The sequence below is a fragment of the Neoarius graeffei genome, chromosome 2 (genome assembly GCF_027579695.1).
Source record: "Neoarius graeffei isolate fNeoGra1 chromosome 2, fNeoGra1.pri, whole genome shotgun sequence".
NCBI classification, from domain to species: domain Eukaryota; kingdom Metazoa; phylum Chordata; class Actinopteri; order Siluriformes; family Ariidae; genus Neoarius; species Neoarius graeffei.
Genome location: NC_083570.1, coordinates 53198638 through 53219887, shown reverse-complemented (window position 1 = coordinate 53219887; position 21250 = coordinate 53198638). Strand labels below are relative to the sequence as shown.

Below are 21250 nucleotides of genomic sequence, written 5' to 3'. Positions count from 1 at the left end.
GGTGATCTCTGGATTCGTAAAATGTAGGACACGTTTTATCTCGGCAAAACATTTCACACACAGGATACACGATGTGTGCAGCCTCGCAACATCTCAAAACTCTAACAGCAATAGAATTGGAACATTTTGCCCGGGATTCAACTTTGCAGTCAGCACTTTTAATTTTTAGTGAGTTAATTAGAAAATTCAGTTCATTAACACTAATATCTTAATTCATTATAAACCTTAATTTTTTTGTGTCTTTAATTCATTAACCATGGAGCCCTGGAAAGGACGTGGTTGGGATCCTGCAAAACCTCTGTGAAATCTTGCAAAAACTGCAAGAACAGGTGTAATTTTGCAAGATCTCAAATTCCCCCCCCCCCAACCACATATCTGTAATTAATGAAAAGACAAGTAGAAATATGATGCATGTTTAGGAAGCGTGAGTCGATCCATTGGATGATGGGGGGGGGAGTGTACAACATACAAAATTGCAAGGAAAAACCTTGCTGACTATTTATTTATTTATTTATTTGGAGATACATTTCTGCTCATGTTTGTAAAGAGTTATCAGTTACTTTAACCTTTTATTCATTCTCCTTTTATTTCTGTTTCTGCTTGCAGAACTGCAGCTTGCTGGATTTTTTTTTTTTTTTTTTTTTTTTGTGCCACTCTGTGTAAACTCCGCAGACTGTTGTGCTTGAAAGTTCCAGCCGATCAGCAGTTTCTGAAATACTCAGACTAACCTGTTTGGCATCAACAGCCTTACCACGGTTGAATGTTACGGAGCTCACACATTTTCCCCATTCTGGCATTTTACGTGAATATTAACTAAAGCCCTTGACCTATACCTGCATGACTTTCTGCATTGATACAGGACTTTGTTGATACATGATTGGCTGATTGCCAATCTGCATGAATGGATGCATATTGGTGTTCCTAATAAAGTGGATTTGTGAATGTAATGGTGTCAGGACCTATGCAAATGGACCCCAACCTATGCAAAGTGGATAATTCTCATGCTCTCGTGGATGAAGTTATGCGAGGAATAGGTCAACGAGACGGAAAACACATCCCAGTCCCCAAAAAATGTATTGTTGGCATTTGGGCTTTTAATGCATGCTGATGCTAAACGTGTCACCTCAACTCTCACGATTCACGAACTTAGCTGGTTAGTTATGACTGACTAGCGCACAGCCTACAACCTTAATCTTACCTCTCTCACCCTCCTCCGACACTGTTTCCCTGCCCCGTCTCTGCTTTGTGAGAAGAATTGTCTGATATCCATCTGGAAAAGTAATTTAATATCGTTTAATTCGATGTAGTTTAATGGGTTTGTTAGAATATGGCTTGCTTAGTTTCGTTGCAAAAACTTCGCGCTACCTTAACTCATCCAGAGCCCGTTCTCGGACTCATCCAAAGAGTAGACTCAAGGCCAATTTATGCTGACAACCCAGTCCTCGCAGATGGCATCTGCGAAGCCCCCCCCCCCCCCCCCCCCCCGCAGACGCTCTGCGCGCACCTCCCAAAAATTGTGACCACCGCAGACAGCCTCGCAGACAGCGTCGCAGACAAGAGGGCTCTGATTGGTCCACTCTACATCCGCTGTACACGCACTTCCGCTTCCCTACTTTCCCGGTTTGGTTTGTTTTCACGACCGGCATTTTTAAAAACACGAGCGAAGATGGAGCAGCACGAAGAGCGGTTGATCGAGGAAATGAGAAAGTACGTACATCTATACGACTCCAGTTCTAGTCATTATAAGTAACCGGAAGATAAACACTCCACTAACCACACCCACCAACAACGCCTAGTGATTTCGCGACTTCGCGCCCCCTTGCATTGTGGCGGTGAATAACATCGCGCACGCCTATTACTCCCCGCTCAACGATAAATTACAACTGTCTGCGAAAAGCTATCTGCGAAAGCCTTGTCGCAAGAGCATGCAGAGGCCTTCATCTCTCCAGTAGGCTAAATGGACTTGTGGCACGCCACACGCACGCTATGTTTACAGTGAGAATCTCCCAGACCAATCAGAAAATTAGTTAGAAAGAAGAGGCGATAGAAGTTTGAAACACACCCTGTCCTACAACTTACAGTAGATAAATGATCTGCCAAAGAAACTAGTTTGTTATGAAAAATCTTTCAACACTTTCTTACTGGGGCACATGCCCCAGTAAAAAAAAAAAAAAGGCCTAGTGACGCCCCTGGTCAGGACACTTTTTAAAAAAAAAAATTCCCATGTTCTCTGGTAGCTCAATTTATGTGAATTAACAAAATTAAAAAAAGTAGGCAAGAATTTAAATAAACTACAGGAAGGTCAAAAAGCTTGCTTGATCTTTTAAAATATCTGTTCTTCAAAGCTCAATAAAACTGACATGATCGGTTATCTAATGTCTTGTTCTGTAGATCAGCAGGTGTTTGCTAATCCATTGCCAGACCAGCTCATGTGGAGCAGACTGATCTCTCACCTCCAGTCAGAGGTGAGGTGAAACGGCGACGTCACTTCCTGAAATCTCATGACAATTGCTTTGTAGGCTCTGATGCAGTTACTGTGATCCAAGCCTACATAAAGCAGAGCAAGGTTTTGGGGGATGCTGAAGTGCCCAGGTCCAAAAGCATTGCGTGTGTGAGGCCAGCACTACTGGACTGCAAAGTGCTTGAAGCAGTAGCGTGTAAAACGTTTGGGAAGGAGAGCAAGCTGTCGGAGTTTCAGGACAGCGTCAGCAGCCTGTACCGCTTCCTGAAAACCCAGAGCCCTGTGCTGTGCAGCGCAGAAAACGTTATTTCTTCTTCCGATAATGAGAGAAATGTGGACAGCCAACAACACAGGTGATTTAATCTCTTTATTTGACACGCAAGCCATCTCTAGGCTTGTATATGCAAAAAATGTTTTCTTTGACTGTAATTTGAATAAAGAACAATCTCTGAATACTTTGCTTTGGATGACCTTGCAGGGATGACCCACTGTTCACTCACAGTACTCCAGTAAAATCAGGTCACATTATGAACATCCTGCTGGAGGAGTTTGACCTTAGCCTTAGCTTCCTCCATCCTGCGTGTTTACCACCATCAGGTAGCCCATTCAATACTTGGGAGACAGGACAAATACATTGGTTGTGCTGCACTGGCAGTTACTTCCACTGTGTGCGTTTTAGTCTGCCTTATAAAAATATCCATTCAGTGTGTGGTTTTTAATTGGTCAGTTATTTGCTGCTACTAAAGATTTTGCCTTCTGGTTGGAAGGTACAGAGCCTCCTGAGGGTCATGGTTGGGGATTTTATTTGGCACTACTTCTGCATTAATCCTCACACTTATTGCAAGGGACTGCAAGACTACTGTGCCCTCCACAATTGACACCCCTTGGAAAGATTAGTAAAAAGGGTTGGAAGAAAAAAAAATCCACCTTTTTGGTGAAGTAGCTTCATCTCACACTGGGGGAAAAAATGAGGGGGATAATACAACCTTTAATTTAAATACTAGTGCATCTCAATTAGAATTTTGTGAAAGTTATATTTTGTAATTAATTTAAAACCTAAACTTTCATATCAGGGGCTTCAAAGTTTGGGAGAATAGCAGGGTACAAATAATTTACAGCAGGGTGCAAAATGGTAAAATGTCTGCCAGCGGCAGACATAATGCACGCAAAGCGTGCAGGGATATATATAGATATAGAGAGAGAGATGCAAGTACGAATTTTTCATGGCGCGGGATGGTTTGGAACAGGCCATCTAAAATTGGGATAACATTTACCCGGGACGGGTATTTGAGGCGGGTCGTCTAGCTTAAGCTTGATTAGCATTGTTACGCACGCCAGTGTTTCCCACAGAAATTTTGAAGACTATGGGGGCAAGCCATGGGGGAGGCACGGGGGTTGTTTAAAATTGAGTGATATGTTAAATATTAAGTTATTACTGAAAAACTATTGATTAAAAAAACAGACACTGAGAAATGGTCCTATAAACAACTTTACCAATATAAAAGATTACCAGGACTACAAAAATGCAGAAAAATAGGCTTTACTTATCCAAATGCACCTGTTGGTTCAAAAGTTAAAGTGCAGAGAACCTCACAGCACAACATGAAGTTACCTTAAAATATAATATAAATGCCTCAGCTTTCATGTAAGAAAAAAAAACTATTAATACTAGTGCTGTGTGCAGGCAGTCTCTCCTGAAGACTAAATTAAACAATAATTATAAACTAATAAAATAAATGGCTCAGGCTTCATAGAAGAAAAAAATTTGAACAGAATCTCACAGTATGATGCTGAAGCTGCCTAAACAGTGGAAAATAAAATACCATTTTGGCAAAAACGTTGGCATCCATTAATTTCTTGTATTAAGTAAAAAAAATATGTTGCCAGATACTGCTGACGTTTTACAGCCCAAAATATGTTCAAAACCCGCCAAAATGCACTTAAAACCGCCCAAATTGGGTGGGAAAACGCGCAATCTGGCAACACAGGCGGCAGTAATGGCTGCACACGTGTCGAGGATGTAAACACAATCTGGCAACACAGGCGGCAGTAATGGCTGCACTCGTGTCGAGGATGTAAACACAGTTGACGCGGCAACGGACATACATGACATAGTGGATGTAATTTACGTTCACAACTTTTTTTTGCTGTCAGAAATATTTAATATTAAATTTTGTGACTCGACTGACAATAGCCGGCGGCATAAGCCATAGCCGGCGATTTGCCGCCGGTGACCGGCTACTTTTGAGACCGCTGCATATTCTATATTCATTACACAGTGAAATTTCAAGCCTTTTTTGTTTTAATTTTGATTACGGCTTGTAGCTTATAAAAATCAGAAGTTATTAAAATATTTCCTAAGATCAATCAAAAAAGGATTTACAATACAGAAATGTCAGATTTCTGAAAAGTATGTTCATTTAGACACTGTGCTTGGTTGGGGCTCCTTTACCATGACTTGCTGTATCAATGCGGTGTGGCATGGATGTGATCAGCCTGTGGCACTGCTGAGGTGTTATTGAAGCCCAGGTTGCTTTGATGGCAGCCTTCAGCTTGTCTGTATTTTTGGGTCGGGTGTTTCTCATCTTCCTCTTGACAATCCCCCATAGGTTCTCTGTGGGGTTCAGGTCAGGCAAGTTGGCTGGCCAATCAAACACAGTAATATCATGGTCAGCAAACCATTTGATAGGAGTTTTGGCACTGTGGGTAGGCGCCAAGTCCTGCTGGAAAAAGGAATTGACATCTCCATAAAGCTTGTCAGTAGGGTTGGGCGGTATTACGGTAAGAAGGTATCCCGAGGTATCCAAAAGTACCAACGGTATCGGTCTCATTACCGTCATTTTAAAAAAATATATAATATCTAAATAAATATGGAGTACATGTGGTCATAGTATAAAATAATAAATTGAAGATCATCCCGAATAACTGTGTGATCGTATTTTCACTAATTCTATCAATTTCCTAAAGAAGTTCTTATCGCGTGCAGGGTTGTTTGTCGTTACCATGGCAACCCTGCGTGACATTTGGAGTCTGACAGAAAGCTTCGCAAGAGACTGAGACCGCGGTTGAAAGATGGCAAGTCAAGATAACGAGTTAGTGGCAAAAAAAAATACAACATCGGCAGTATTTTGGTTTCAAACCAAACGAAAAGGGAGAGCCAGCAAACACAGATGAAGCTGTGTGTAAAGTATGTAAGAAGACGGTCACGGCGCGAGAGGGGAACACCTCCAATCTGAGAGCTCACCTACGGATAAACCATCCATTGACGGCTTCAAGGCTGAGTTTGGCGGCCCCACCAAAGAGAGATGAAGCCGAAGGAGCAAGGCCAGCTGCCTCACAACATCAACCAACCTTGAAGGAGGCATTCTCCAAGTCAACGAAGTACTCAAGAGACAGCATCCGATGGAAGACCTGCACTGGTGCCGTGACCGAATTCATCGCGAAGGAAATGATGCCTTTCCATACGGTGGAGAAAACCTCGTTCAAAAACATGAAGACGCTGGATGGCCAGTTTGAGCTGCCGGGGAGAAAATTCTTTTCAAAAACAGCTATCCCTCAGATGTACAATAAGGTAAAGACAGAAGTTAAGTCATTGTTGTCTGAGGCTGAAAGCTACTCCGTCACCACCGACCTGTGGTCGTCCGTCAACATGACGCCCTACATGTCATTGACTGTACATACAATTTCACCTGAGTGGAAATTAGTGTCAAAATGCCTCCAGACAGCGTATTTGCCGGAAAGCCACACCGCAGAAAATCTTGCCGCTGCGCTACAAGACGCGCTTCACGACTGGGGACTTGATGACACAAAACTGGCAGCAATTACTACTGACAACGCTGCCAACATCTCTGCAGCTGTGAGGTCCCTGCGCTGGCTGTGGCTCAACTGCTTCGGCCACAATCTAAACTTGGCGGTCACCAATGCTCTGCAAGACCAACGGCAGAAAACTGAGCGCGCCCTTGGACTCTGCCGTAGCATCGTGGGGGCCTTTTCTCACAGCTGGCACCGCAAGAGCGAGCTGAGAAAGAAACAAGTTGAGTTGGGACTCCCAGAGCACAGTCTCATAACGGTAAGCTGACATTAAATAGTAGGTGTCTAAAGAAAATGTTTAAATGTTTAAACAGGCAGCGCATGTTCAGACATAAATAAATAAATAAATAAATAAATAAATAAATCCATCCATCCACAGGACTGCGCCACTCGCTGGGGCTCTAAGTTTGCCATGGTGGATCGCATCCTCGAGCAGTCACAAGCCATCAGACATGTCCTGTCTGACGACAGAAGGAACAACCTCTCGCTCACCTGGCAGGACACGGATGTCTTGCAATCCATCCACGCAGCGCTGAAACCAGTCAGTGACCTCACAGACGTTTTGTCCGGGGAAAATTATGTCACCAGTTCCTCCATCCTACCCATGCTCCAGCTCTGCAAGGATTCTGTGTTGGCCATGTCAGATGATGACGCCCAATTAACAAACTCCATAAGAACCGGAATTCTTGCCAAGCTAGAGGCCAAATATGCCAGCGATTCAGTGCGTAAACTCATCCGAAAATGCACCTTCCTTGACCCTCGGTATCGCGGAGGCTACGAGAGTGACACTGCTTTGGCCGAGACAAAGTCAGAGTTGGAGGCCGAAATGGTTGTACTCAGTGCCCAAGCAGCCGCACCAGTGGGCATTCGAGTGGAGGAGGAAGAAGAGCAACCCGTACCCAAGAAAAAAATGACTCTAGGATGTCTGCTTCAAAGAAAAGTCGGTGCGCTGGCACGTCCGGTCGGTTTAGTGGAGCGGGCAGAAGCAGAGACGTCTGTCTGTTGCCGGGAACCTGTCATCCAGGGAGAAGAAGACCCCCTTGTGTGGTGGAAGCAAGAAGGAACCAGGCGATTTCCACTGATGTCAAGGGTTGCCCGCAAGTACTTGTGCATCTGTGCCACAAGCTGCCAGTCAGAGCGGGTTTTCAGTACAGCGGGCAAAGTTGTACATCCCCTTCGTGTCTTGCTGAAGCCAGAAAAGGTGGATATGTTGGTGTTTTTGGCAAAAAACATTGATTAGAACTGAGGTGCAGCTACAAATGTTTGTGTTGGTAGCCTACAATTTGTTCGTTTTTGTTTGTTTGTTATTTTATTTTAGCTAGGCCTATATGGTCTGCTGTACGTTCGCATTAAAAATGATAAAATAATAGGCCTAATTTTAGATGTACATTAAGATTTGCACTATTAAGATTTGCACGATCAAAATGAATACACGTTTAGGTTTCGCTGACTGTTACATTTGCACTTTCAAAAATGTTAATAAAAGTTGTTAATGCAGTATATGTTTTGATGGGTTTTTTTCTTCAATATTTTAGGCAAATGTAGGCCTAATGCTATTATGTTTTATGTTAGACCAGAGGGCCTCGTAAGGGGCCTTGTAATATTGATAAAATAACTTTAAAAATCACCAACATCAATGTACGGTTAGCTTATAAGGTTAAAATAATGTAAATGACCGCGCAAAATCGAAAAAAATCTAATATGTCCCCTAAGGCACACCATAGCCTGGGGTACTCCACTTCCACGAGATCTCTCCAACGAGTTGTGTTTTGAGTAGGTTACATGAGTAACAACAAGGTAAAATAATATAACATATGACATTTGGGATGTGGGTAATAAACGTTTGAAATGTCATCTACTGAAGAAACGGAAGAAAACATCGTAGCGTAAACTGTTAGGTTTCTGGTGGGAATTAGCAATGCGCTTGCTATCTTTGTTGGGCGTGTTAAACCGTATGGATTTAAGTGGAATAATTGTAAGGAGTTATGTGATCAAGACAACGTTTTAAGCAAGGTAAGGCCATTTGATTATTAATTTCCCCGCTATGGCATGACGTGGGCCCATATGATTTTGCCTTGTGCAGCTATCACGCATTTGAATTAGGTTCGCCTCATTTGCGCTGAAGAATATGGTTTATCGCGCAGTCTAAACGGACTTGGGTGTTGGTTGATTCTTTTTCTTTTCTTTTTTTTTATTTCCCATGCTTGAAAGGGTATGATCCTGCTCATCGTGTACTTTTTTTTGATGGAGTAGGTGAAATAGTGCTGCAAATGGCGTTTCAACGCAGACGTGTAAACGACAGTTGAATGCTATTTTCAAGATGAAGGAAGAGTTGCGTGATGCTTTGAAATATCTCTTAATCCATTCATCAATGCACAAAATTCGCTTTGCTGCTTAATCCATACCACAATGCACACAATTCGCTATGCTGCTTTTAAATAGTACATTTGAGGCATAGGCGCAGGTCTGGACAAGGTCCGCCGGTATAGGCGCACGTTACACAGTAGGCCGAAACAAAATATTTTTTTCTCGGTAATACCGTATACCCCGGGAAAACACAGACAGTTTAAAGGTATCAAAATTTGGATACCGCCCAACCCTACTTGTCAGCAGATGGAAGCATGAAGTGCTCTAAAATCTCCTGGTTTACAGCTGTGTTGACTTTGGACTCGATAAAACACAGTGGACTGATACCAGCAGATGACATGGCACCCCAAATCATCACAGACTGTGGAAACTTCACACTGGACTTCAAACACCTTGGATTCTGTGCCTCTCCACTCTTCTTCCAAACTTCTGGACCTTGATTTCCAAATTAAATGCAAAATTGACTTTCATCTGAAAAGAGGACTTTGGACCACTGAGAAACAGTCCAGTTCTTTCTCTCCTTAGCCCAGATAAGACACTTCTGACATCTCTGGTTCAGGAGTGGCTTGATATTAGGAATGTGACAGTTGTAGTCCCTTTCCTGGAGATGTCTGTGCATGGTGGCTCTTGATGCACTGATGCCAGCATCCGTCCACTCCTTGTGAAGCTCTCTGAAGTTCTTGACAATCCTCTCAAGGCTGAAGTCCTCCTTGTTGCTTGTGCACCTTTTTCAGCAGTGATTTTCTGTGACTTACCCTCCTTGTGGAGGGTGTTTGATTGTCTTCTGGACAACTGTCAAGTCAGCAGTCTTCCCCATGATTGTGCTTGCATGTGCTGAACTAGACTGAGAGATGCACAGTATTTATACTGTTTTACTCAAACTTGAAATTAAATTATCATTTTAAGTTTTGTGCTGTAGTCCACAATTATTAGAATAGAAGAATGATTGCAGTGTTTCCCCTAACCTCCAAAATTAAGTTGCTCATGGAACCAGAAAAGGTTGTAGTTTTAACAGTACCAATTTGGACCATATAAACCCTTTCTATTTTGTGCTACGTTAGGTGTGTGTGGGGGGGGTCCCAGCGTGCACTTACTGTTATTGACTTTGACTAAAATCACTATCTCTGCAGCTGTAAAATTTTTACAACTCCAAGTATTTTTGCAACTCTCACTCCAGACTTTACAAGACCACCGTTGTCAAGTACACCTCTTTCCTCTAATTTATAGTGCGAGATCTGATTTCAGAGTTAGGCAGTTAAGAAAGCTCTCATCTCATCTCATTATCTCTAGCCGCTTTATCCTTCTACAGGGTCGCAGGCAAGCTGGAGCCTATCCCAGCTGACTATGGGCGAAAGGCGGGGTACACCCTGGACAAGTCGCCAGGTCATCACAGGGCTGACACATAGACACAGACAACCATTCACACTCACATTCACACCTACGCTCAATTTAGAGTCACCAGTTAACCTAACCTGCATGTCTTTGGACTGTGGGGGAAACCAGAGCACCCGGAGGAAACCCACGCGGACATGGGGAGAACATGCAAACTCCGCACAGAAAGGCCCTCATCGGCCCCGGGGCTCGAACCCAGGACCTTCTTGCTGTGAGGCGACAGCGCTAACCACTACACCACCGTGCCGCCCTAAGAAAGCTCTGTGGTCTAAAATTAAAAAGCTGCAATGTAAAGTAAAAGAAAAGGAAACACGAATACAAGTCTGTGGCAGTTTGTAGGAGTGGGAGGAGCACAGAAGATGGCAGGCCAGAACTGAATTTCGTAACTCTTTATTTTTACACTTTTCAGTGGTCTCTCATATACACACAGACATGCGCGCACACACATCAGGTGTCTGGTTGGGGAGAGAGCTCTCCTCTGCTCTCGCTCCCTCCTTAAATAGGGCGCGGTCACTGGGGAAGACACACACATGCACGTTAATCAACATCAGGTGCAGTGATTCTGCCACTTACCTTCCCTGACTCCGCCCTCCGGTCACAGACTGCCGCTTGACCACGCCCCCGCTGCCACAAAGTCAATCAGAGCAACTGGGTGACTACATTTTAAAACTATGGTTGATTCTCCAATAACCATTTCAGCAGGTACATATACAGGTTCTTTTTTTTTTTATTTCCTTTATTTAATCTGACTTCAAATCCATTGCATTCCTAAGAATGTAATGGATCTGGTGTGCCTAAAGACCTGGTCCCACAATACCGGTAACTATAAATCAGCCCCCTGCAGTTTGTGGATGGTCACACCAGACTGATATCAATGCCTGTAGCCCAGGCCTGGGTTTATCAGGATCAGTGAGCTTGCTTCTGGAGCGCCCCCCAGACCTGAACCTGATCCAATAAAACATCTGACCAATCAGGTAATTGTTTACATGTGACTACGTCTGAGCATGTGCTATTTTTCCTGAACATCTTTGTACATGGGCGGCACGGTGGTGTAGTGGTTAGCGCTGTCGCCTCACAGCAAGAAGGTCCGGGTTCGAGCCCCGTGGCTGGCGAGGGCCTTTCTGTGTGGAGTTTGCATGTTCTCCCCGTGTCCGCGTGGGTTTCCTCCGGGTGCTCCGGTTTCCCCCACAGTCCAAAGACATGCAGGTTAGGTTAACTGGTGACTCTAAATTGACCGTAGGTGTGAATGAGAGTGTGAATGGTTGTCTGTGTCAGCCCTGTGATGACCTGGCGACTTGTCCAGGGTGTACCCCGCCTTTCGCCAGTAGTCAGCTGGGATAGGCTTGCCTGCGACCCTGTAGAACAGGATAAAGCGGCTAGAGATGATATGAGATCTTTGTACATCCTTGTTGCATAAATGGAGCAGCTGATTGTAGAAGTGTCAAAGAATCCCATGCTTTATGACAAAAAGCACAAGCTGTACAAGGATGCAGACAAAAAGGAAGATGTATGGAAGATCAGCAGTAGAGTGGGTATGATTGGTGTCTGTGTGGCTGCATGAGATTAAAATGGAGATCTAAAACTGAGATTTTAGTGCACAGCTACACACACTTTGCCACAAATACTATCTGTGGATCATGTAAGAAAAGATTTGAAGTATGAGGTCTCATGTCTGATATACTTTCCTATGTGCCCACTGCCTATTTTTTTTTATAATTTTTTTTTTTAATTACCTAAATTAGAGGAAACATAAAACTTGTCACTTTACTCACACCTGAGTTGGAGTGCTGAGTGCCCACTTGCGCATTCACAAAAGAATATTCATAGGGTAACGGCACGATCACTTTCACTCTTTCGGATTCGATTGGCTTCTCTTTCGTGGTGGGAACGCCCACCGTAAACAGGATAAAACCACGACCACAGTTGAGGCTACCTGTTTCTGTTAAAGGTTCATTTATTAGCACACTAATCAGGCGTGTGCCTGATGTACAGTGTATAGCTATGTGTCTCATGCCACTGACTATCCAAGTGAGTGTTACATGCGGGAGCGCCAGGAGTCTGAGATTAACAGTCATCTGTGTGCTGCAGGATTTCATGCACCCAGATTTTCTTCTTTCAGCTTTGCCTTCTGTGCAAAATGAGCATCAAAAGCCTCTTCCTCACTGTCAGCCATTGTATGCTGCTGTGTGCACAAACAGCATACAACTGCTACATTTTCCTGTGAAAACCAGCGACCAATAGTTGATTATAAATTGTGGTGTGACTGCTCCAGACTGGAACTAAATTCAGGTATAGGTATAAATATCGATGTTGTGGGACCGGGGCATAAAACAGCACTCAATATTCCCTACTATAGGCACCTAAAATAAAATTATAAAATATAATTGACGTGTACCATTCCCTTGTAGCTTTTGTCATCTCTTTCAAAAGAATTACCATCAAGAACGCACACCATTGCAGAGAATAGTATAGTTAGTGTGGACACAAAAGAAGGCAGTGGTGCATATGACGTTACAAATGTAGTGCCACTGACCTATGAATCACTGCGATCTAATGGCGGACAAGATTTGTGATTTTTGGAATGGAATTCAAACACGAAAAATGTGTTTATATAATTTTTTTTTTTTAAATCCATAAACTTTACAACCGCTGTGTTCGGGGATCAGGTCGTCGAGGCCCCTGCCTTCGACTGCTGCCCAATCCACACTGCACCAGCTCCCTATGGCTACCTCTGTGGGTGGTGAACCCACAGGAGGTCAGGCCCACATCACCGCTTCGGGCTGAGCCCGGCCGGGCCCCGTGGGCAAAGGCCCGGCCACCAAGCGCTCACATATGAGCCCCAACCCCGGGCCTGGCTCCAGGGTGGGGCCCTGGCTGTGCCATACCAGGCGACGTCACAGTCCTTGATTTTATTTCATCCATAAGGGTTTTGGCGGTTTGCAGTCGAGTGTGAAGCGGCTGGGATGAGAATCAGCACCTCCAAGTCAGAGGCCATGGTTCTTGACCGGAAAAGGGTGGCTTGCCCTCTCCAGGTTGGTGGAGAAGTCCTGCCTCAAGTGGAGGAGTTTAAGTATCTCGGGATCTTGTTCACGAGTGAGGGAAGGATAGAGCGTGAGATTGACAGGCGGATTGGTGCAGCCTCCGCAGTGATGCGGTCGCTTTACCGGTCCGTCGTGGTGAAGGAGCTGAGCCAAAAGGCGAAGCTCTCGATTTACCGGTCGATCTACGTTCCGACTCTCACCTATGGTCATGAGCTTTGGGTAATGACAGAAAGAACAAGATCATGGATACAAGCGGCCGAAATGAGTTTCCTTCGCAGGGTGGCTGGGCGCTCCCTTAGGGTGAGAAGCACAGTCACTCGGGAGGAGCTCGGAGTAGAGCCGCTGCTCCTCCACATTAAGAGGAATCAGCTGAGGTGGCTCGGGCATCTCTTTTGGATGCCTACTGGACGCCTCCCTGGGGAGGTGTTCCAGGCATGTCCCCCCGGGAGGAGGCCCCGGGGAAGACCCAGGACACGCTGGAGGGACTATGTCTCTCGGCTGGCCTGGGAACGCCTTGGTGTTCTTCCCGAGGAGCTGGCTGAGGTGTCTGGGGAAAGGGAAGTTTGGGCTTCCATGCTGAGACTGCTGCTTCCGCGACCCGGCCCTGGATAAGCAGAAGACGACGAGACGAGACTTTACAACCTTTTTGAGCATATCTCACACAAAACCTGGGATTCTGTAATGATAATTTTTGTAAGACCAGCACTTTAAGCTGTGCTCTCCTCTCATGCGCTCAAAAATGATTCAATTCAAACAATAGTTAGTGATGGCAAAAAAAACCCGAGTGGAAAAGATGGAGGACAGGCGATTTCCCCCCCCCCCCCCCCCCAAAAAAAAAAAGTCTTCAGACACCCCTAAGTTAGCTAACATTATGTTGGAATATATCAAGTTAGCTAGCCATATAAAGTGACCTTTTTTTTTTAAACGTTATTTCAAATGAGCACAGTCCATTACTGTGCTTCACTCAACACAAATCAAAGTAATGATGGGCAGTGGAGGTGAGCGAATTACAGATTAGAGAATCTAGCAATAAGGTATGACAGGTTGTGGTACAGAGGGATGACAAATTAAAACCAAAATGAAGTCTTAGTGAGGCTGTCATGAGTCTCCAGAATATCTTCAGTGCTCCTTGCCAAGTCTGTGGAATTGTACTGGAGGGATGAACTTTCTTCCAAGATGTTCCCTCATTTATATACAACTTTTATTTAATCAGGTTATTTAATTGAGATCAAGATGTCTTTTGCAAGAGACTGGAGTATAGCAGATGGACCTCAAGTAGGGATGTCTGAAAAACTTAAAGGAGATACTCAGAACCTTTTTATTTTTAAATACATTTGAGTGGATAGTATCTCCATCCTTGACTCTTGTATGCTGCATAAATGGGAGTAAAAAATATATAGGAGTTAAACTCAACTGCAAAGTTGGCATTCGAGCTGCCCCGCTGAGCCAGCCAGCCCTGAGTGAGTGACGTCACAGTGGTAACTGGTTATAAGGCCGAGGTCTTTGGCTTTGGTCTATAGCTGCCAGACTCGGCAGGTGAGAGTGGCTGCAATGGCCTCTTCATTTGGATTTATTGGAGATTCTTCGGATTCCTCAGATAGTAATACATCTGACTGTGATGGTCCTGAAATTGGAGTGTGTGTACATTCTATTGCTATATATGTAGAACCGTATCAGTTTGAACCATCGAAAAGTGAATCCGATAGTAACACGTCGGCCACGGAGGCCCCCACCTTACGAAATAAAGCCAGAGAACAAAGCTGTCTAGAGAATTGGATGGAATTAAACTGGCAGTCTCTTGTGACCCTCATTAAACCAGGATAGGTGTTATAACTTGTGCAACATACATGTACATGCATGCATTTTCACTGATAAAACGTAAAAGGCTAATTAAATAATCAGATAAACTGAGACAATCACATTCTGAAGCAAATTAAATAATCTTGTACCCGTAACTTAAATACACAATACAAGTTACATGTATTAATCTAAATGCAGGTAAACGAGTGTTATGTAACCAAATGAGTCGCATCTCGCCTGTCTGTGTTCTTGCTTCTTGAAGGCCGATCTTGTGGCTGATTGTTTCGAAACAATCTGACCTTCAGTTCATTCGCTTCTTCCACGTAAGGGTGAGATATTGCTGCTGAGGCAAGCATATCCAGCAGAGAAATCTGACAACTGGGCTATTCATTCTCCATTTTCTCCATACGGAGTACTCCGCCATTACTGCTCAGCTCACACTCCAGGAGAACTGGTGCAACTGAACTTGCTTTCCTTTTCTTGTAGTTTTCGTTTTCTTTTTAATTGTTGGTACTGCACCCTCTTTCAATATGGGCTTGTATCCAACGCTACTCAACAGATCAGAGTAATCAGTAAAATGTGCCCATGAATTTCTTACAAAATGCGTCCAAGTCTTTGCAGTTTGAACATTCTTGGGCCATGAATGCAACATAAATCCACCTTCTGTCGTGTTGCTGCACTGGCCGGCAACACATCTACGTGGCATGGCGATAAGTTAGCTCAAAATGGAGGATCAAAGTTGTAGTTAGCTCTGTGTTTTAGTATAGCAGAAATGGAGATGAGACTGATGGACTTCCTGCTGTGACGTCACAGATGTTAAGGTCATTCACTCAGACCGCTACCTATATGAATCATTTTAATCGTAAAAATTACTATACTAGATTTATTGTTAACGCTTAACTATATTCCTGTGCCATTCTTGAGGTCTCAAGGCATTTATAAACAAAGTGAGGCCATGGCTCTGTGTATCTCCTTTAAGCCATTTTGAGGAATTGTGCCTGTACTTTGTCCCCCCACCACCTTTGAAATCAAAATCCCTGCCTGAATAGAACACGACCAGCTCTCCTGCTGAAACCGCATCCCTTCAGCACAGGATCAGTGACTTTTTGATCCAACTTGGATAAAAAGAGTTCTAATTATTGTTCTAAAATAAACGTGAAGCCTTAAATATGACTCCTTTTAACTGGTCTAAATGCCCTGTAATAAGAGTTGTAGAGAGGGGTCCTGCAGGTGACAACACCCCCCACCCCCCCCACCCCCCAAAAAAAAAGCCATAAACTTGGTGGAGGGGAGAACTGGATTGAAATATTTTTGCATGAAATGAGTCTACAATACATTTCCACTCCCTTCAATAACTGCTGGAAAATCATGAACATTTTCATGATATTCTAATCGAGATGTACTAGTAGTTTTTCAGAGAAAAAGCCCTGAATTTTTAACAAGTGTACCACAGTTATTGGCACCCCTGCATTTAATACTTTTGTACCGTACATCCTCCCTTGGCCAGTAAAACAGCATAGTCTTTTCCTAGAACATTTTTGAGTTTGGGGAATACAGAGCAGGGCAGAAAAATCACCATGACCTTTGGGGAGGCTCCACAGGAAGGTGTTCCCCAAGTAGAATTTTAGCTCTCTGGCTCTCATGCAGTGGTCAGTAAGGTGTGGCAGGAGCAGACTGTTCAACGTCTGCTGAAGTTGATTGAGCTCCCTCTGCTGGACGGACTGTTGGACTGTGGAGTGTGTCCCCTATTGGCTGCCAACAATAATGAACCGGACATTCTCTACACCAGTCACTACCTGGATCGAGAAATACTGAAGGCTTTTAAGGAATCACAGTGAGTTAAAATTGCTTTCACTAAATAACATTAAAATGACAAATTGAAGTAACTTGTTTGTCATAAATGGTGTGATTGCCATACTTGTGTTTACACACAACACAAAATATTTATAGTAGAAAATCCTTCCCCCCCCTCCCCGAAGAAATGATGAGTGGCTGTTGGCAGCATTAGAGCTGATGGACTTTCTGCCAGACCAGCAAGTGGTAGAGGTGAGCAAAGAGCTCCCGAAGTTTTCACTGGATGATGAGGGTGATGAACATGGACAGTGGAGCCCCACAGGCATCCAGCAATGCAAAACTCTACTGTTTGAAATTCTGTCTAAACATTATGGACAGTCCAGTTTCCAGCCTCTTCTCCCTAGTGGACTGAATGATGTCTGCATACAGATTACTGAGCTTTTGGGTAAGTTAGGACTACAAAACACCATCACCATGAACAGTGAGGAAGTAATGAGCGAGTTATTTTTATGGTTGTCCCCATTATTTGCAAATTGTTACTACAGATGGTAAGATTCACTGATTTGCACTGGTGCACAGATATAAAAGTTCAATGTGATTGCCCTGATTAAAAAAACCATGCAATAGGTACAGTTGGGGATAAACTCAAGATGGACGAATCCTAACATCTTTAAAATAATTAATCCAGTTTATTAATATTCTGAGAGGCCTTCTGCCTTAATTATTTAGAAATGTGTCCAGTAACTGAATATTTAAAAATGCGTTTTTTTCAGTTGCTGTCGGTGGCCAATTCAAGCCGAGTTTTACAAGAGTTGACGTCTAGATGGGGTCACAGATTATGAATGAGGAAGAGCTACCCTTTTTTTTTTTTTGCATTGAATTGTATGGCATTAGGAGTTGCTTTATGCATTTTTTTTTTTAAATATTGGATCAGTGTATCCTAGCTTCAGCGATGGAGATGCACATCCCTAGTTACTATACAAAAACAGTGTGTATATGTTGCATTACAGTTTAGAGTGAAATAGGCTTCTGATTTGTGTATATGAACAATGAGCATTGTTAACCTAATGTATGTAACTCTACTTTGAGTAAACATGTATACCTGTACAGTAAATGAAATTGAAGGAACTCAACAAGAGCTCCCATTACACTTCTCTTGAAAGGAGTTGAATCTTCCCCATGTATTGAATGCATTGGATGGATATTCACTGGTGCATTTTGCATCTCTGGTTTGTTGGCAGTGAACGGGAAGTTCGACGTGGCTCTGGAGGTGTTACAGCTGTGTCTGAAGTTGCTTCCTGTGGCTACTAGAGAGGAGCTGTACAGGTTGCTGAACTTCATGTCGCTGGCTGCAGACCCACAACAGATCCGTCTTCATAAAGGGGTAGGGTATGTCTATAAATGGAGAAAGGTCTGCATTTCATCTTTACATGCATCATACCTGGATTAATACTGATTGGCTTTATTAATGTACACGTAACTCTCAGGTACTACAATAACACGTAAAGTGAGACGGCCTTCCGGTTTCATAAAATCGGTGAAGTTTAGTTCCCTCTAAAATTTGGCCATTGTTATATATGTTTATTTCTGTAACTTTTTTTTTTTTTAACCAGGCCGTTCTGTGACTAGGAAGTTATTTAATTTGAGGGGATTCCCAAGCAAATAATGTGCATGAAATCACTCGCTTCATGCAGTCAAGCAGACAAAGGAAGTCCGTGTGCGCATGCGCACTCTTACCTGAACCGTTGTCATCGTCGTCTTCACCTTTCAGGTTTTACAGCAGCTGGCTTCCAGTGTTGCATTACTGCCATCTACAGGTTTACCTTGACCGTGCACTGTCACTAAACAAACAGCTGCTCACACCGAGGTGCTCGCTGACTGCTGATATTTATTAGTTTGGTCCTGTGTTTCCTCTCCTTTGCAATACAGCGTTTTTTCTTCTTGCTTTCCATTACTGTAGTCGGTCTTCCACGTTTCATTCACACACTCACATCCGCCATTGTTCTTTCAAATTTGTATCCCACAATGTGTTGTGCAAACGGGGAAACCCCACCATGTCATGTATGACATAGTACCTTGATGTGAGGCAAGGAAAAAATGGCAGAGGATTTAGGGTCAAGGGGCTAGGAATTTAATTAATTGTTCTTTTAGGAGGGGAAAAAGTAATAAAATCGGAAGTCTATGATTCAAATTCAGTAGCTTTTGGTACACTTAAAAAAAAATAATAATAATAATTGGGTGTTGGGGGAAATTTCTTTTTATGGACGAAATTTGAGATCTGAAAGTCAGTATACCTTTTAAGATTCATTAATATTAACATGCAAACAACTGATATCTTGGATCAGTGTCAAGTTTATTTAACGCCAAACATATGATTAGCACACTTCATACTAAAGGTGCTTTTCAGAAATGTCCACCACCAGTCAAACATTTGGCTTCTCAACAGTGAGTAAATGCATCCTTGTCTTGGACATTAATGTAGGTATGTGGTTGAAAGGCGTTTAAGACTAATGTAAATGATGAATTTAATGTTCCTATATCGGCTGTGCTTTTATTTCAGAGTCTAATTTCCATTTCATTAGAAATGGAGTGTTTACTTGTTTGGAGAACTTGTAATTAGTGTTGATATAAAATGTAGTTGAAGAGCCCAGAAAGTGGCTGTGGCAGCGGGGGCGTGGTCAAGCGTTGGTTTGTGACCGGAGGGCGGAGTCAGGGAAGGTAAGTGGCAGAATCACTGCACCTGATGTCAGTTAACGTGTGTTTTGGGTGTCTTCCCCAGTGACCGCGCCCTATACAAGGAGAGAGAGGGCAGAGGAAGGGAGCTCTCTCCCCAACCAGACGCCTTGTGTGTGCGCATGCGTGTGTGGCTGGGAGAGTGGAAAATAAGTACCGTATTTTCCGGACTATACGTCGCTCCGGAGTTTAAGTCGCATCAGCCAAAAAATGCATTATGAAGACGAAAAAAACATATATATACGTCGCACCGGACTATAAGTCACACTTTTTTGAAGGGTTATTCTATCCATGGAATCTGTGATTCTATCTGATAAGCGGCGCGTGGTTACTGCGCGACTGCATTGTTTATTTAATAAACGAACAGCTGAGCAGTGATAACGCGCCCTTTGCCCTGTAAGTAGCCTAGTCTGATTATTTTAAATATCTACTACTATCTTTAATACTATCACTATCGTTATTACTAATAGCCTATATTATTATTATTATTATAACTAATATTAGTAGCCTATTACTGATGCATTAATCAGTTTGCTTTTAGAATATTTTTACCGGTAGGGCTTATTATCGCCCCATGGCTCTTTCATCTGTGTTATTAAAGCTGTAGTCATCATCGAGGAGTGTCATTCTTCATTTTTGTCGAATTTTATTTCATCAAATCAGAGGTCAAGTAGGCTATAGGTATATCATCTCCAAAGACAGGTACGGTAGTAAAAACAACCGTCTAGTGAAAAAAAAAAAAAAAACGCTTTTAAATCCCCTACTTAAATCCTTAAAATGAGTCATTTAACTCATGTCTTGTGTGATCTGATCTCCAATGGTGAAATAAACCGGTTGTGATGAGTACAGTCTGTTATTTTAGAAGATAAATGTAATATATAATTTAATATATAGACTAATAAAAATTAATATTTTATAATATAATATCACGACATATTACTGTCTGTAACTGTTTGTCACTAAAGCGTTTTCTAAGATCATAATGTCTATTATTATTATTATTATTATTATTATTTTACACACACAATAAGCGCATGTGCGTAAAGTTAGTAAACCATCCCCCGCCCTTTTTTTTTTTTTTTTTTTTTGAGTCGCCGGACCCACCCACCTCCTGCGTTCTGGGACCTCCCACTTCACAAATTAAGCACTGCCTAAAATCACTACATAACTTATTTAAATAACTATAGGCCTATCATTAATAATAAAACACAGGTCAATCAAGTTTATCAAGCTGATGATTTCACTCCAAATCAGCAAATCCATTGAATTCCTCATCCTCGGTGTCGCTTCTGAACAACTCTGCCTCCAGCGGCAGATGAAGCGCCGTTTCCTCTTCTGCATGGCTGTCGTCAGACTCAGCATCAGCTCCAGTTATTCTGCGGTGAAAAAAAAAAAAACATATATACGTCGCACCGGAGTATAAGTCGCATGGCCAGCCGAACCATGAAAAAAAGTGCGACTTATAGTCCGAAAAATACGGTACACTGAAAAGTGGAAAATAAAATAGTTTTGTTGAACTCAGTTCTGGCCTGCCATCCTTCTGTGCTCCACCCACCCGTCAGAATTGCTACAGTGGCTTTTTTTTTTTTTTAATATAAAATAAATCCTTTCTTGGTGTTCCCTCATGAAGCTGTTTGAGATGTTTAAGAAAAAAATACTAACTTGATTTCATTTTGCTCACGGAGTAATTTCATACATGGTTTTTATACAGTCAGCGTTTTCATTATTCTAAAATGGAAGTAAAATGAAGACCCTTAAGTGGGATTTTCATTTAAGCACTGAACTTGGATCAGAACTTTTATTCAAGCTTTGAGTTTTGTTTTTGAAGGAATGGTCATTTTCTTTCATGTTA

The 21250-nt window shown here is 42.8% G+C and overlaps 1 protein-coding gene across 1 annotated transcript in view; it reads left to right on the top strand.

Annotated features, from left to right (window-relative positions):
* Positions 1-21250, top strand: part of depdc7b (DEP domain containing 7, paralog b) — a 33505-nt gene that overhangs the window by 9490 nt on the left and 2765 nt on the right. Inside the window, 6 exon segments of the mRNA XM_060908272.1 lie at positions 2392-2466; positions 2469-2814; positions 2940-3058; positions 16519-16705; positions 16851-17110; positions 17907-18049. Of these exon segments, the coding sequence (XP_060764255.1) occupies positions 2392-2466; positions 2469-2814; positions 2940-3058; positions 16519-16705; positions 16851-17110; positions 17907-18049 (1130 nt within the window).